The following is a 12,043-nucleotide window of genomic DNA, read 5'->3' on the forward strand; positions in this document are numbered from 1 at the left end:
CCAAACCAAAACAAAAAACAAAAAAACCCCGATAAATTCCCTGAGGTGCTCAACATTTATCTGAATCTTCATGTTTGATCTGAAAAAGATCCAGTATTACCCAGAACCTGTTCAGAGTAGCAACTTTTCATTAGTGTTGACATGTGTCCGGGATGAGTTTGGATTCTAGATCGATGCCAGAGAGTAGTGCGGCCATAGCAGAGGTCATACACCACCCACAAAGGCATCCAAGCCCCTAGCAATTGTGCCAGGTCTGGACATTTTCCCTTAGGAGTTAGGTAATTCTCTGGTTCTAGATACTACACAAGGACAGGGTGGCAAGACCCACATGCAGAGACCGAACATGAAGAGCTGTTGGCCTAGGAGGCCATGCAGCGAGCAGTGGCGACCAGCGCTAGTCCACTGCGAGCCTAAACCACTCTCCACACCCGGTGGGTCCTAGGGCAGAGCCTGGGTGCTGCAGGGACGCGCCGCGCCCCAGCCCGGTGCGGTGCTCAGAGCCTACTTCAGCCTGCAAGCATAGGCGAGCTCGGTGCCGCTAGGAGTCGCCTTCCCATTGGCCCCGGGACACGCCGCTCTGGGAGCGAGAGCTTGCAAAGTTTCATTGAAGGTGGAGAAGCGCGCGCCCTCCGGGGAGCCGGGGCTGCTCGGCTCCGGAGAGGCTGCTCCGCCGCGGGTTGGGGGTGCGGGGCGCCTGCACGGTTCCTGGGCTTTCTTTACTCTCTGAAGTCGCGGTGGTGGCGCCGCACCCTCAGTGACTAGGTCTCGGTTCCTGCCCCGGCTCCTCGCGGTAAGGTCTGGACTCGCATCCCCGCAGGCTGGCAGCGCGACCCCGGCGTGTCGGGAATGGTTCTGCGCGCCCCGTAGCCGGCGCCAGGTTCTCCTTGGCCTGAAGCTCGGGGGCGCTGAGGCCGAGCGCAGCAGCGGCTCAGCGGCCCGCCCCGAGGCTGGGGCTCCGGGACGCGGCTTCCAGAGCGCACCGGGAGCTCCGCAGTCGGCGTGGGCATCGGAGCCCCGGCTGTGCCTGCCGGACACGCTGGCTTCGGAGGGGTTCCGCTAGAAACTCCTGGCCATCCCTGACCGCCTTCTCCAGAGCAGAGGACAGCTACCGTCGTTCTTCCCCTTCCCTCGCCGCCCCCATCCCTCACCACTCCCAGAGTGTGTCCCTCCCTTGGCTCCCTCCCAGGCGACCCCTGGAGCAGCTGTAGTTGGATTCTGATTCCGCACTTCATGGGAGGGCCACAGGGGCTCCGGTGCCTGGCTAGGTGGCTGCCGAGAGCTCCGTGAGCCGCGGCTCCAGCCCGTCGAGCGCGCCGCACCAGCTGAGACGATGCCAGGGCGGCTACGAGCCGCCGGCCCCATGAGGCCCTAGGCAGACATGGGCCTGGCGTCCCAGCTCTAGGGACCCTCGAACGTCGCCCTATTGCTCGGACTATCAAGGACCCACAACACGATGGCTTCGGAGGTGGTGTGCGGGCTGGTCTTCAGGCTGCTGCTCCCCATCTGCCTGGCAGTAGGTGAGTGTGCTGATGGGGGTGACTACGGAAGACAGAAGGGGGCCTGGGAGAAGGCTTTCTAACCCGGTCCAGGTTCTGAGAGCCCGCTGAGCAGTCTGAGTGGCAGAAGCTTTGGATAAGTACTGTTTGGAATATGAAAGTCCTGCTCTCTAACTTGGCAGTTTAAGGCTCAGGACCATGGTCTTCTTAAGTCTGTTGGGATAACTAGGATTGGCAAGCTGTGGGGACCCGTTTCTTTGAATGTAGTCAGTCGTGGGCTACCGTTAGAGGAATACCGACTTGTGTGTAAAGGATGCTAGTAGAGCTGGAAAGCGCTTGCAGACAAGTGACCCTCCCTCCTTGTAAGAACAGCAACGTGCTGGGACACCCATCACAGCCACCACCATCACCCTCCTCTCCAGAGTTTCTAGACGCTCAGCACATGGTGTGACCAGAAGGGTCTCAGGCCGTCTCTCCTTCAGCCTACACTCCAGCAACCATATAGGAAGAAGCCAACAGTTCCAACAGTAGTAGTAAAAAGAAAAGGAGAGACGAGGTGGAAGGAAATGCCTTGATGATTCTCTAAATAGAGAACTTTCACAACAACCTCCATTTAAAACAAGAAGGGACGGGTGCTGGGGCCATCGCTGGCGCCAGCTTTCCGGTGATATTAAAGGATTAGGAAATGGAACTCACTCTTTGGGACAGAAAGAAAGTCCCTTGGGGGGGGATGTTAGTCATGCTCCCAAGGAGCACCTCATCTTCCTCAGTGGCTCCAGGGGGTTAGGAGAAGGAGTAGGTCTGAAGATCACAGCAGCAGCAGGAGTCTGCAAATTTTTGCCATGAGTATAACATTCTATCCTAGTCCTAAAAATGACAGAGCTCCCCCTACTCACACGAGAGCTAGAAAATAACTCCGTATCAAGTTGTTGCTATTACAAGGAGATCCCTCCCCTCCCACGAAAAGGATCCTTTTTGTGTTTAGTTTTGTTTTTGTTTGTTTGGTCTGCTTCTGTACCTGACTGAGCTGGGAAGCTGGGAATTACATCAATGCTGAATGCGTTATCTGCTCAGGTATCAAAAACGCAGTTCCAGTTCTGGATGTCTGCAGGACTAACAACTTTAGTTGTTGCCTCTGGGAGACCTAGCTGCCAAAAAACTGCAGAAAACGGGTTTCTGAGAGAGGAGTGAGCACCAAGGCACGATAACAGGTGCTTCTAGAGGAAAACAAGCCAGCCCTGACAGGCTGGTGTTGACCTGGACTGTGAATTTCTAGGCTTCAGGCAGGGCCATTTGGTCAGTATTCACTGTTCTGGTGTGGAGCAGGAGCACAGCTTCCTCAAAGTCCATGCGAACGTCTCCCCTGCTAGCTTTAAAAGTGATTTTGAAGAGGTTTCTTGATGCGCAGGGCATCAAGAGGTTTCTTGAGACACAGGTGGTGTCTCTATTTCTGTCTCCTCTCTTGGATGCACCTCGCACCTGGATTTGCTAATTGGAATCTAGTTAGGTCCCAAGTTCATTGGGGACCTTTAGCTTGTAAAGATTGTAAAGATACTGGGCCCTTGGGTCAGAAGCTGCCCTATTCCCTGTCCCCAGCCTTTTCACCTCCTCCCTGCACCCCCTTAGCTGCATTCTCTCTCCTACCCACTAGGATTCCTCACCCCTTGCCCGGGGCAGTAGTTTTGCAGTGGCTGTTGGGAGAGTTAAACAGGAGGCCATCTATAACCATCTGGATCCACTCTGAAATGACAGCAGGGTATGGTCCCTTGGTTGCCTGTGGTCTCATCTAGGTTTGGGGCTTCTGCAGGACTCAGCTCACCGCCACTTTCCTCCAAGCCACAGAGGCCGTGTGGAGTCATTTCCACTAGACTTTGGTGATGCATTCCTGGAGCCCTTTAGTGGGACAAATGGTCTCAGACATCCAAAGGAAAGTAGTATAGTCCAGAGGCCCCAGGGGCCCTGAGGCAAAGCAAGGGACTGCTCCAAAGCTGTGGTTGCTGCTCCATCGTTCCTCCTATTTCTTCCAAAATCCTTCCCCGAAGTGTCCATTATTTGCAAGCTTGAGCCAATGGGCTTGGCCTATCTCAAGATGCAGATGGAGTCTGTTTTGAGGTTGGGACTTTCTTGGGAGTAGCTGCACTTGTAGGACTACAGGAATAGTAGCCCTGGACCCATCCTGCCTCCTTGCAAGTTTTCTGGGGCTTAAGTGGGGGGCACCTCCCCTGTTTTAGTCTTAGTCTTTCCTCGGCAGTCCCATACCTCTGTGGGTTAAGGAGATGTGAAAGCATGCTAATGTAAAGTGGATGTATGAGTATGTAAGAGTGTGTGCTTAAGGTGTGAACACATGTGGATATGTGAGGTGTGAGGTGATATGAATTAACCTCAGTGTGTGTGTGTGTGTGTGTGTGTGTGTGTGTGGAGCAGGCAGTGGTACTCAAGCTCAGCTTATAGTGCGTGACTTCTTTCAGTCTCACAAAATCTGATGGGAGAGAGGAAAGAGGAGAAGCCCCTGGATGGAGAGAGAAGAGCTTCCGAAGAGGCTCACTCCAAGAATCCCTTGTTTGTTGGCTGTGACTTAGGAAAGATGACCCAGGTCCCGAGATGATTGGTGCCTTGAATCACTACATCTTTAGGAAGGCTAGGTAGAAATCACCTTATTTTGGCACTTGCTGCCCGTCTACAGGAAATAGAGATTTTTCAAGGTTATTGAGGTTTGTTTTTAGGTCTGCTTGCTCCCAAGGTGCCACTAAATCAAATGTTCAGATTTCCCTAATATCCTGGGCATGGAGAGCACAATTATCTGCTTGCCATTAGAATTGATTCTATTTTATATCTGAGTAAGGCAGCCTTCAAGAGCTTGCCTTTATAGAAACTCACATACATTTCCTTTAAACACTGTTTTTTTTTCTTCCACAGGATATAAATTTTTCCCCTGCAAAAGTGCTCTGTTCTTTTCAACTAATGGGTGATGTTGAACATGAACTGCTTTTGTGTTTAGCCCAAGGATTAAGTTTCTTTCTTTCTTTCCTTTCCTTTTCTTTCTTTCCTTTCCTTTCCTTTTCTTTCTTTCTTTCTTTCTTTCTTTCTTTCTTTCTTTCTTTCTTTCTTTCCTTCTTTCCTTCTTTCCTTTCTTTTTTTCTTTCTTTCAAATTAGCCCTCTACAGGAAATTAAATGGAAAGTGATAAGTGATGTTGGGCCTCTTGTGTGCAGGTGTTATGTTTTAACAACCAAACCAAACTATGCGAGGATATGTTGTTTACCATTCGGAATGAAAATTTGTTGACAGATGTGTCCATTTCCATAGCCACTGGACATACCAGATATCTCCAGAATAATCTATGACGACTTGCTAGCCAATTGCCATGTGCATAACAAAAGAGAATGGCAACAAGGCTCTTCTGTAATAAAAAATCTATAGGATTTGCAATAACACATGATCATTGCTGATCATACATTTTGTGCTTATTTTCTTTCAGTATGATTTCAGTTTCCAACTCATTCTCCCCCACCCGCACCCTCGTTTCTGGTGCTGAAGACTGAACACTTGCATCTTCTAAGAACCGAAGCACTATGCTAACCTTCCCACTTACCTTGAAGCAAAGACTAGAGGTTATTCCAGGATTAGGGGGGATTAGGTTGTGTCCTGGTTTGGTTTCTGTTGCTCTGATAAACTTCATGACAGAAAGCATCTCGGTGAAGGAAAGAGTTTATTAGGCTTATAGGTTAAAATAAATCATGGAGGGAAGCCAAGACAGGAACCCAAAACATGAACATAGAAGCAGGAGCTGAATCAGACGATGGAAGAGCAACACTTACTGCCTTGTCCACTCTGGTTTGCTTAGCTACCTTTCTTAGACAGCTCAGATTCACCTGTCTGAGGTTGGCACTGCCCACAGTGAGCTGGACCATTCTGTATCAATTAGTGATTACAAAAATGCCCCGCAGATGAGACAAGTCTGATAGAGGCAATTCCCTGTCCCCAGATATGACTAGTTTTGTGTCCAGTTAACAAAAACTAACAGATTGACTTGAAATATGGAGCTCCTTTTGATACATGTCTATTTGTGATTATTAATGTGTCTCGTTATAGAAAAATTTCACTCTTAGATATCGTCTTGAAATCACACTGTGCATAGTCCAAAAATGCAAATGAAGCTAATTTTTGTTTAAGCATTGGGAATCTTTGATGTGATTTGTGCTGGCCTCCTGATTGCTGTTGTCAAAGCCCTCATTGGGAGGGAGTTTTAGCTGCCAAAGCATTCATCAAGAGCATTGAAACGAATTTTGGTTTTGGTCACATCTTCTCCCCCTGTTTACTACTGCTAATTACTTACAGAAGGGAAAGGCTTAGACCAGTGCTTCTCAACCCTCCTAACTCTGCAACCCTCTAACAGGTCCTCATGTTGTGATGACCATGAAATTGTTTTTGTTGCTACTTCCTAACTGTCATTTTGCTACTGTTATGAATCCTAATGTAAGTATCTGTGTTTTCCAGTGATCTGAGGCAACCTCTGTGAAAGGGTTATTGGACCCTCCAAAGGTGTCACAACCCACAGGTTGAGAACCACTGGCTTAGATGCTTATGGCTTAATTCCAGAAGAGAACACTTCAATCCAGATGAGCAGGAGTGGTTGGCATCTGAGATGTGCAGGCTGGAATTCCATGTGGGTAACTTGCTTTGTAGGAAGTGTGTTTAGTCGTAAGTGGATACCAGCACATTGCTTTGGGGTGAACCTTTCCATGAAGGCATGTTAGCAGCTGATCATAACTTGCCTGTGGCATTTCTATGTGATTCTAGAGTCGTTTCTTCCTCTTTCTTCCTGTAAAATGGAGTCAGTACTGTCTTCTGGATAAGAGCGGACACAGTCACCTCTGTCTTGCCTCATAAACTAAGAATGCTGCATTACATTTAGAAAGCCAATAATGAGAGCTGGCCTGCCTATTCAGAAGTCTGAGGCCAACAGGTAGTGATTTGGGCCATGAGGAGGGCACAGAAAGACTAGAATTCAGAGCAAAGCAACGTAGCGCCTCCTGTAGAGTTGAGCCACAACGATGAGTGTGTTTGTGACAAGCAGGGTTTTTGAGTAGCCAGGCTTTCTCATAATGCAGTGTGTTAGATACCAATTTTCTTATTAAGTAGTACATTCTCATTAGGATTGTACTGTTAGTGTTTATTTTTGTCTTTGTGACATTATGTTCACAGTCTTTTTGATATGATTATATGTTTTTAGGGAGACTTCATTTTTGCTCTTTGTACTGGTAATCTTTGATGTCACTTAGTGGCAATGTGTAGGTTATTATAAATTTTTGAATAAATATTCAGAAGAACTTAGGATAAAGAGTGTAAGCATATCTAGATGTTTAAGAACAATTAATAGGGGCTGAAGAGATAATTATGTGGTTAAGAACACTTGATGATCTTTTAAAGGGACTAGATTTTGGTTCCTAACATCCATATGGGTGGTTCACGATCACCTGTAATTATGGCTCCAGGGAGACCCAGTACTCTCTTCTGGACTCTCATTTGCACACACACACACACACACACACACACACACACACACACACAGAGAGAGAGAGAGAGAGAGAGAAAGCACATGTACACACATACAAATAATTCAAAAGAAAACAAACTTTAGAAAAAGCAAGTAATAACAATATGATGATGCTATGTGTGTGATGTATTAGAAAACATTAAATTTTGTATGATTTTTCAGATTAATGTGGGATCAAGCAAATAAAGAAAATGTTCCATTTGGATGGAGGCTAAACAGAAATTTGTGTTGGGAAAAAAATTAAGACTTTTTTTTGGAGGGAGGGGGAAGGGATCGCTTGGTGATTCAGAACACTTACTGCTCCTCCAGAGGATCCGAGTTTGGTTCCCAGCATCCACGACAGAAGGCTTACAACCACAGCAACTCAAGCTACATGGGAGCCAAGACCCTCCTTTGGCCTCGTCAGGTACACAAACACAAGCCACCCCTCCCCCCCACAAATAAGAGAAAAATAATATGATTTTTGAAAGAAGAAATACTTGGCTATCAGCATTGGTGTTTCTTGTATTTCTCACTGTCCACATGGTCACCAGACCCTACATGACAAGGTGCAATCAAAAAGAGGAGGAGGCCCAAAACACACAGCAGCCTGTCGACAGAGCCACTGACTCGGAGCTTTGAATGATCCCAGACATCCTTAAACTGTCCAGAGATGAAGGCACCCAGCACATCTTGCTCAGCCTCCTGCTCCTCTTCCATGAGGCCGAGGTTTTGATAGGCTTATCACACATTCTACCACTGAACCACCCTCCTAGTCCTTTTCTATTAATAAATCAGTCTTGAAACTTTAGGGCGATAACACAATTTTATATTTTTTTTCAAAAAGTTTTGGAACTCTGTTAGTTTTCTCTCTCACCCGAGATCATGAACTCACCTTGGCCTGTGCTTCCTGTCCTCGTTCACAGCAGGACATGTGTGTGGGGTGTGTGTGAAATGATGCTTACTTCGTGGCTAAGAAGCAGAAAGAGAGAGAGGGAGAGGCAAGGTTCCTAGATCCCTCCCAAAGACGTGGTCCCAGTGACCTAACTTCCTCTAACGAGGCCCCGCTTCCTAAACGTCCTTCCACTAGTTACTCCACCAGCTCTTCAATACCTAGTAGACCATCTGGGGAACATTCTAGAACCAAAGAATAGTCTATAACACAGTTTACTAGTTTAAGGTAGTTTCAGTGTCTCTTGAACAATCCCCAGCTCCTTCTCTTCCTTTTGTGATAGGATGGTAAAGTGCTGTGGATATTACCTGCAGGTTTTTAAGTTCTGTTTGGAAAACAAACCTGCAAGAAAGTAGGATGGACCCAGTGGCATGCTTTTGTATATGAATTTTCAAGTCTTAAGTACATTTTATAAGAAATAATAGTTTTTCTGTGTATGTGTTTGTGTGTGTGTGTGTGTCTTTTCAGCTGTTGAGTGACTGGTGTCATTCCACCACTTATGTGGAGGTTAAGAACTTCCCTGACACTTTCCTTAACTGTTTTCTTAGAAAGTTATTGATTCCGTGTCTTAAACGGATGTGGCTGTCGCCTTGCATGGTTTCAGGCTTGAAAGTCAACCTCCTGCATTACCTCTAGCATGGTCAGCGTCACGCACCCCCTCAAGTCCCCATTCCCTGCAGGTTTCTCTGCTGTTCTCATTCCTGCCTGATGTTGAGCAGTGCCTTTTCTTTAGTTGATAGGCTGCCATTTCGGCTCTGTTCTTCAGGAATCCTCTTGTCTAAAGAGAATTCCAATTGTATGGGGCTTAGCTAAAGCCAGCATTGTTTCTCTCACATGGGAATAAAGAAACCTGGGGTAGATAAAACTTGAACATGCCCATCTTACATCAAGTGCCTAATGTTTGTACTTTTGTACATCACAGTTTAGAGAGGGAGTGCTTGCCTCTGAGCTGGGGACCATTCACTGCATCAGGCATTGTGGGGTTCTAGGAGATAGTGCCATGGGGCAATGCTTTGCTGCAGAAGGCCAGGCACATTGTTTCTACTGATGGAGGATGGAGGAAAATGGGAATCAGGAGAGTATGACTGACAGAGGTCTATGACATCCCTTGGTCATAGTGTTTTTTAAGTGAGTTAGACAGGAAGCTTCCAGATTCTGACTTGGTCTGCATTAAGAGAAAGAAGTCTTGTTCAGAAAAAGTTTAGCTTGAATCACTAAAACAGAGCCACAGCCAGTGCCGAGGCATGAGTAATTAATACACGCAAAACTGCTTAGAGGACTAGGAGGGACCTTGCATTTTGCTTCTCCTACCTTTGAAAAACAGGTCTCTTTATTTTGAGTACAAATGTTTGGGCACTGCTGAAATGAGATCTCATTGTCCATATATCGGTGTGAGTTATTTTGTTTCTGTCACTTGGATACACTTCAGATGCGTGAGGCAAGAGAGGTCTGAGAGGTGAGTATGGGATAACCTATATATCCAGTCACTATTAGGGGTCAGGGTATCACTGGACATTCAGGGCTCATTAAGAAGAACGCCAACAGAGAAAGTGGCAAACCTTTCCTAGGGTTGGATCTATATTTAGGAAATCAAACACACAAATCATTACTGCACATGGTTTCTGACCTTTGTCAGAATTTCAAATTTCTTTTTAAAATATTTTTATTTTTTTATTTTTTTTATTATTGTCATTTACTATAATTTATTCAATTTTTATCCTGGCTATGGCTCACTCCCTCATTTCTTCCCAATCCCACCCTCCATCCTTTTTCTCCCCCTATGCCTCTCCCCTAGTCCACTGATAGAGGAGGTTCTCCTCCTCTTGTATCTGACCCTAGCCTATCAGGTCTCATCAGGACTGGTTGCATTGTCTTCCTCTGTGGCCTGGCAAGGCTGCACCCCCCCCCCCCACAGGGGGAGGTGTTCAGAGAGTCTGCCACTGAGCTCATGCCAGAAAAAGCCCCTGCTTTCTTTACTAGGCACCCCACTTGGAGACTGAGTCTATGGGCTACATCTGAGCTGGGATTGCTCAACCATGTTTGTAATAGCTCTATTCGTAATAGCTAGAAGAAACAACCTAGATGTCCCTCAATGGAGGAATGGATACAGAAATTGTGGTACATTTACACAATGGAATACTACTCAGCTATTAAAAACAGGGAAATCATGAAAATTTCAGGCAAATGGTAGGAACTAGAAAAGATCATATTGAGTGAGGTAACCCAATCCATTTTCTTTTGAAGTTATTTTGCACTGGCTGGAAAACTGGGTTTTATGGCCATACATCTCACTTCGTCATGCAGGTTTGTGACCTTAATCAAGTCATGGACATCTCTGCTTGTTGGATACTTCATCTGCAAAATGAATGGATGATGACAGCATTAAGCTCCCAGGAATGCTTCAAATTTAGATGGCCCTGACTGTCAAGGGCTTTGAATGGCGCCTCCATTTAATAGCTCTTGATATTCTAGACTGAAGTGAGTCCTTGTTATAAGTTAAAGAAAAGTATTGGCTGGTTTGAAGACTTGTTCACCACTAGCAATGCAGTTTCTTGGACAGTCAACATTGATGATAGTTTTGGAACATAAACAGAGTTTGGACAATGGCCTTTTGAAAGCTGAGCGTGGCACTGGCCTCATCCCTCTTTCTCCTGCCAGTCAGATGCAATGGAAGGTCTCTGTGGCTTTGTTCATTGTTACCTTGGATATATAAAGCCTATCAACTGTGACATCATTCTTCCTTCTTCCCCACAGTCTCAACTGGTACCTTGTTCATAGTCATCATAGTGTTTTTTTGTTTTTGTTTTTTTTTTTTTTTTTTTTAATTTTAGGATTAATCTTTTCTTTTACGCACCTGCAAGTCCAAGATCTACTTGTGGTCCTTGTTAGCATCCTGGCATTAAATGGCAGACATTAAATGTCAGACATTTAGGCCATCTTTCTAAGTTGTAGCTTTCTCCACCGAAAAGATTATACACGATATACCAGTATAGCTGTCCAGCAAGGGCTCTAAGACAGTTGGTCCTCAGCTCTATCTTTTCTTAGTATATCAGAAATCTTGATATAGAGATATAGTTTATTTTCTCCTACTTCATAGTTTCCAAGTTCCTGACTATGAAATTTACAGTAGGCTAATTTATGCATTTTAGCTTTCATAAATGAGAACGTTACTGTGGCAACTAATAATCTGCTGCACAAAGGAGGAAAAACTCACTTGCTGATGTGAAGTTTGACCGAAGTGGCATCCTTGAAGTGCGTATTATTTTTTAAAGTGCTTTCAGCTCTTCTGGAACCACACACATCGATCTGTTTTCTCTTGCGGTCAAATCCTTTAGGTCAGCAGTTCTGGCCACAGGTAGAGAAAAGGAGAAGGAAGACAAAACTTTAACAAGCTGGTGATTTTTTTTTTTTTTAACCTAAACACAATGGAAATGAGTTACAGTTACGGGCATGATTGCATCGTCTCACCTCTTTTCTCTGTTTCCTCAGACTGCACCTGCTTGCTTCCTGCAGCTGGCTCTCACACTACAGGGGTAATAAGGTCCTTGGGGAAGGGTCTACTCTGGTGGTCTGGTGAGCAAGTCTGGAACCCATTAATAATGAACCATATAACTTTGTCCTTTGCTCTTCCATGGCTTCATCTATAGATTATGTTCATGATTCTCACAGTATTATTCCTACCTGAAGGCTAAGGGCATGGCTGTAAATTACCATTTCACATCCAACATGTGAGGATTTGGGAATTCAAGTGGTTCTAGTCTCTTAAGGGCCATCTTTCACTGCCCTGAAAGAAAGGCTAGGAACTGCCAGTGATTTATTTTTAATTTTATTTTTATTTTTACAGGCCAGTTTATAAAGGAGAGACATTCTGATTTAGATTTTTAGATTTGATAGTCTGGAGTCATGTGGAGTCTGCATTCATTACCAATGATGGCGAATAAACTGCATGGTCACCCTGAGTTTTGAATCTGCAGATGCTAAGAGTTGGAGCCACCGAAGAGGCCTGATTGCTAGTCAGTCGGCTGTGAGATTCCCCTGACCATCGCACCTGGCCCACTTC

The 12,043-nt window shown here is 45.7% G+C and overlaps 1 protein-coding gene across 4 annotated transcripts in view; it reads left to right on the plus strand.

The window, feature by feature from the left end:
• The first annotated feature begins 625 nt into the window (after window positions 1-625).
• The window catches only part of Piezo2 (piezo type mechanosensitive ion channel component 2), a 358,636-nt gene continuing 347,218 nt past the window's right edge, over window positions 626-12,043 (plus strand). For all 4 annotated transcript variants that reach the window (XM_060377179.1, XM_060377181.1, XM_060377180.1 and 1 more), the window contains exon 1: window positions 626-1,517. In XM_060377179.1, coding sequence (XP_060233162.1) covers window positions 1,454-1,517 — 64 coding nt within the window. In that variant the 5' untranslated portion in view covers window positions 626-1,453. The remainder of the gene's footprint in view (window positions 1,518-12,043) is intronic.

The sequence above is a fragment of the Meriones unguiculatus genome, chromosome 2, assembly GCF_030254825.1.
Source record: "Meriones unguiculatus strain TT.TT164.6M chromosome 2, Bangor_MerUng_6.1, whole genome shotgun sequence".
NCBI classification, from domain to species: Eukaryota; Metazoa; Chordata; class Mammalia; order Rodentia; family Muridae; genus Meriones; species Meriones unguiculatus.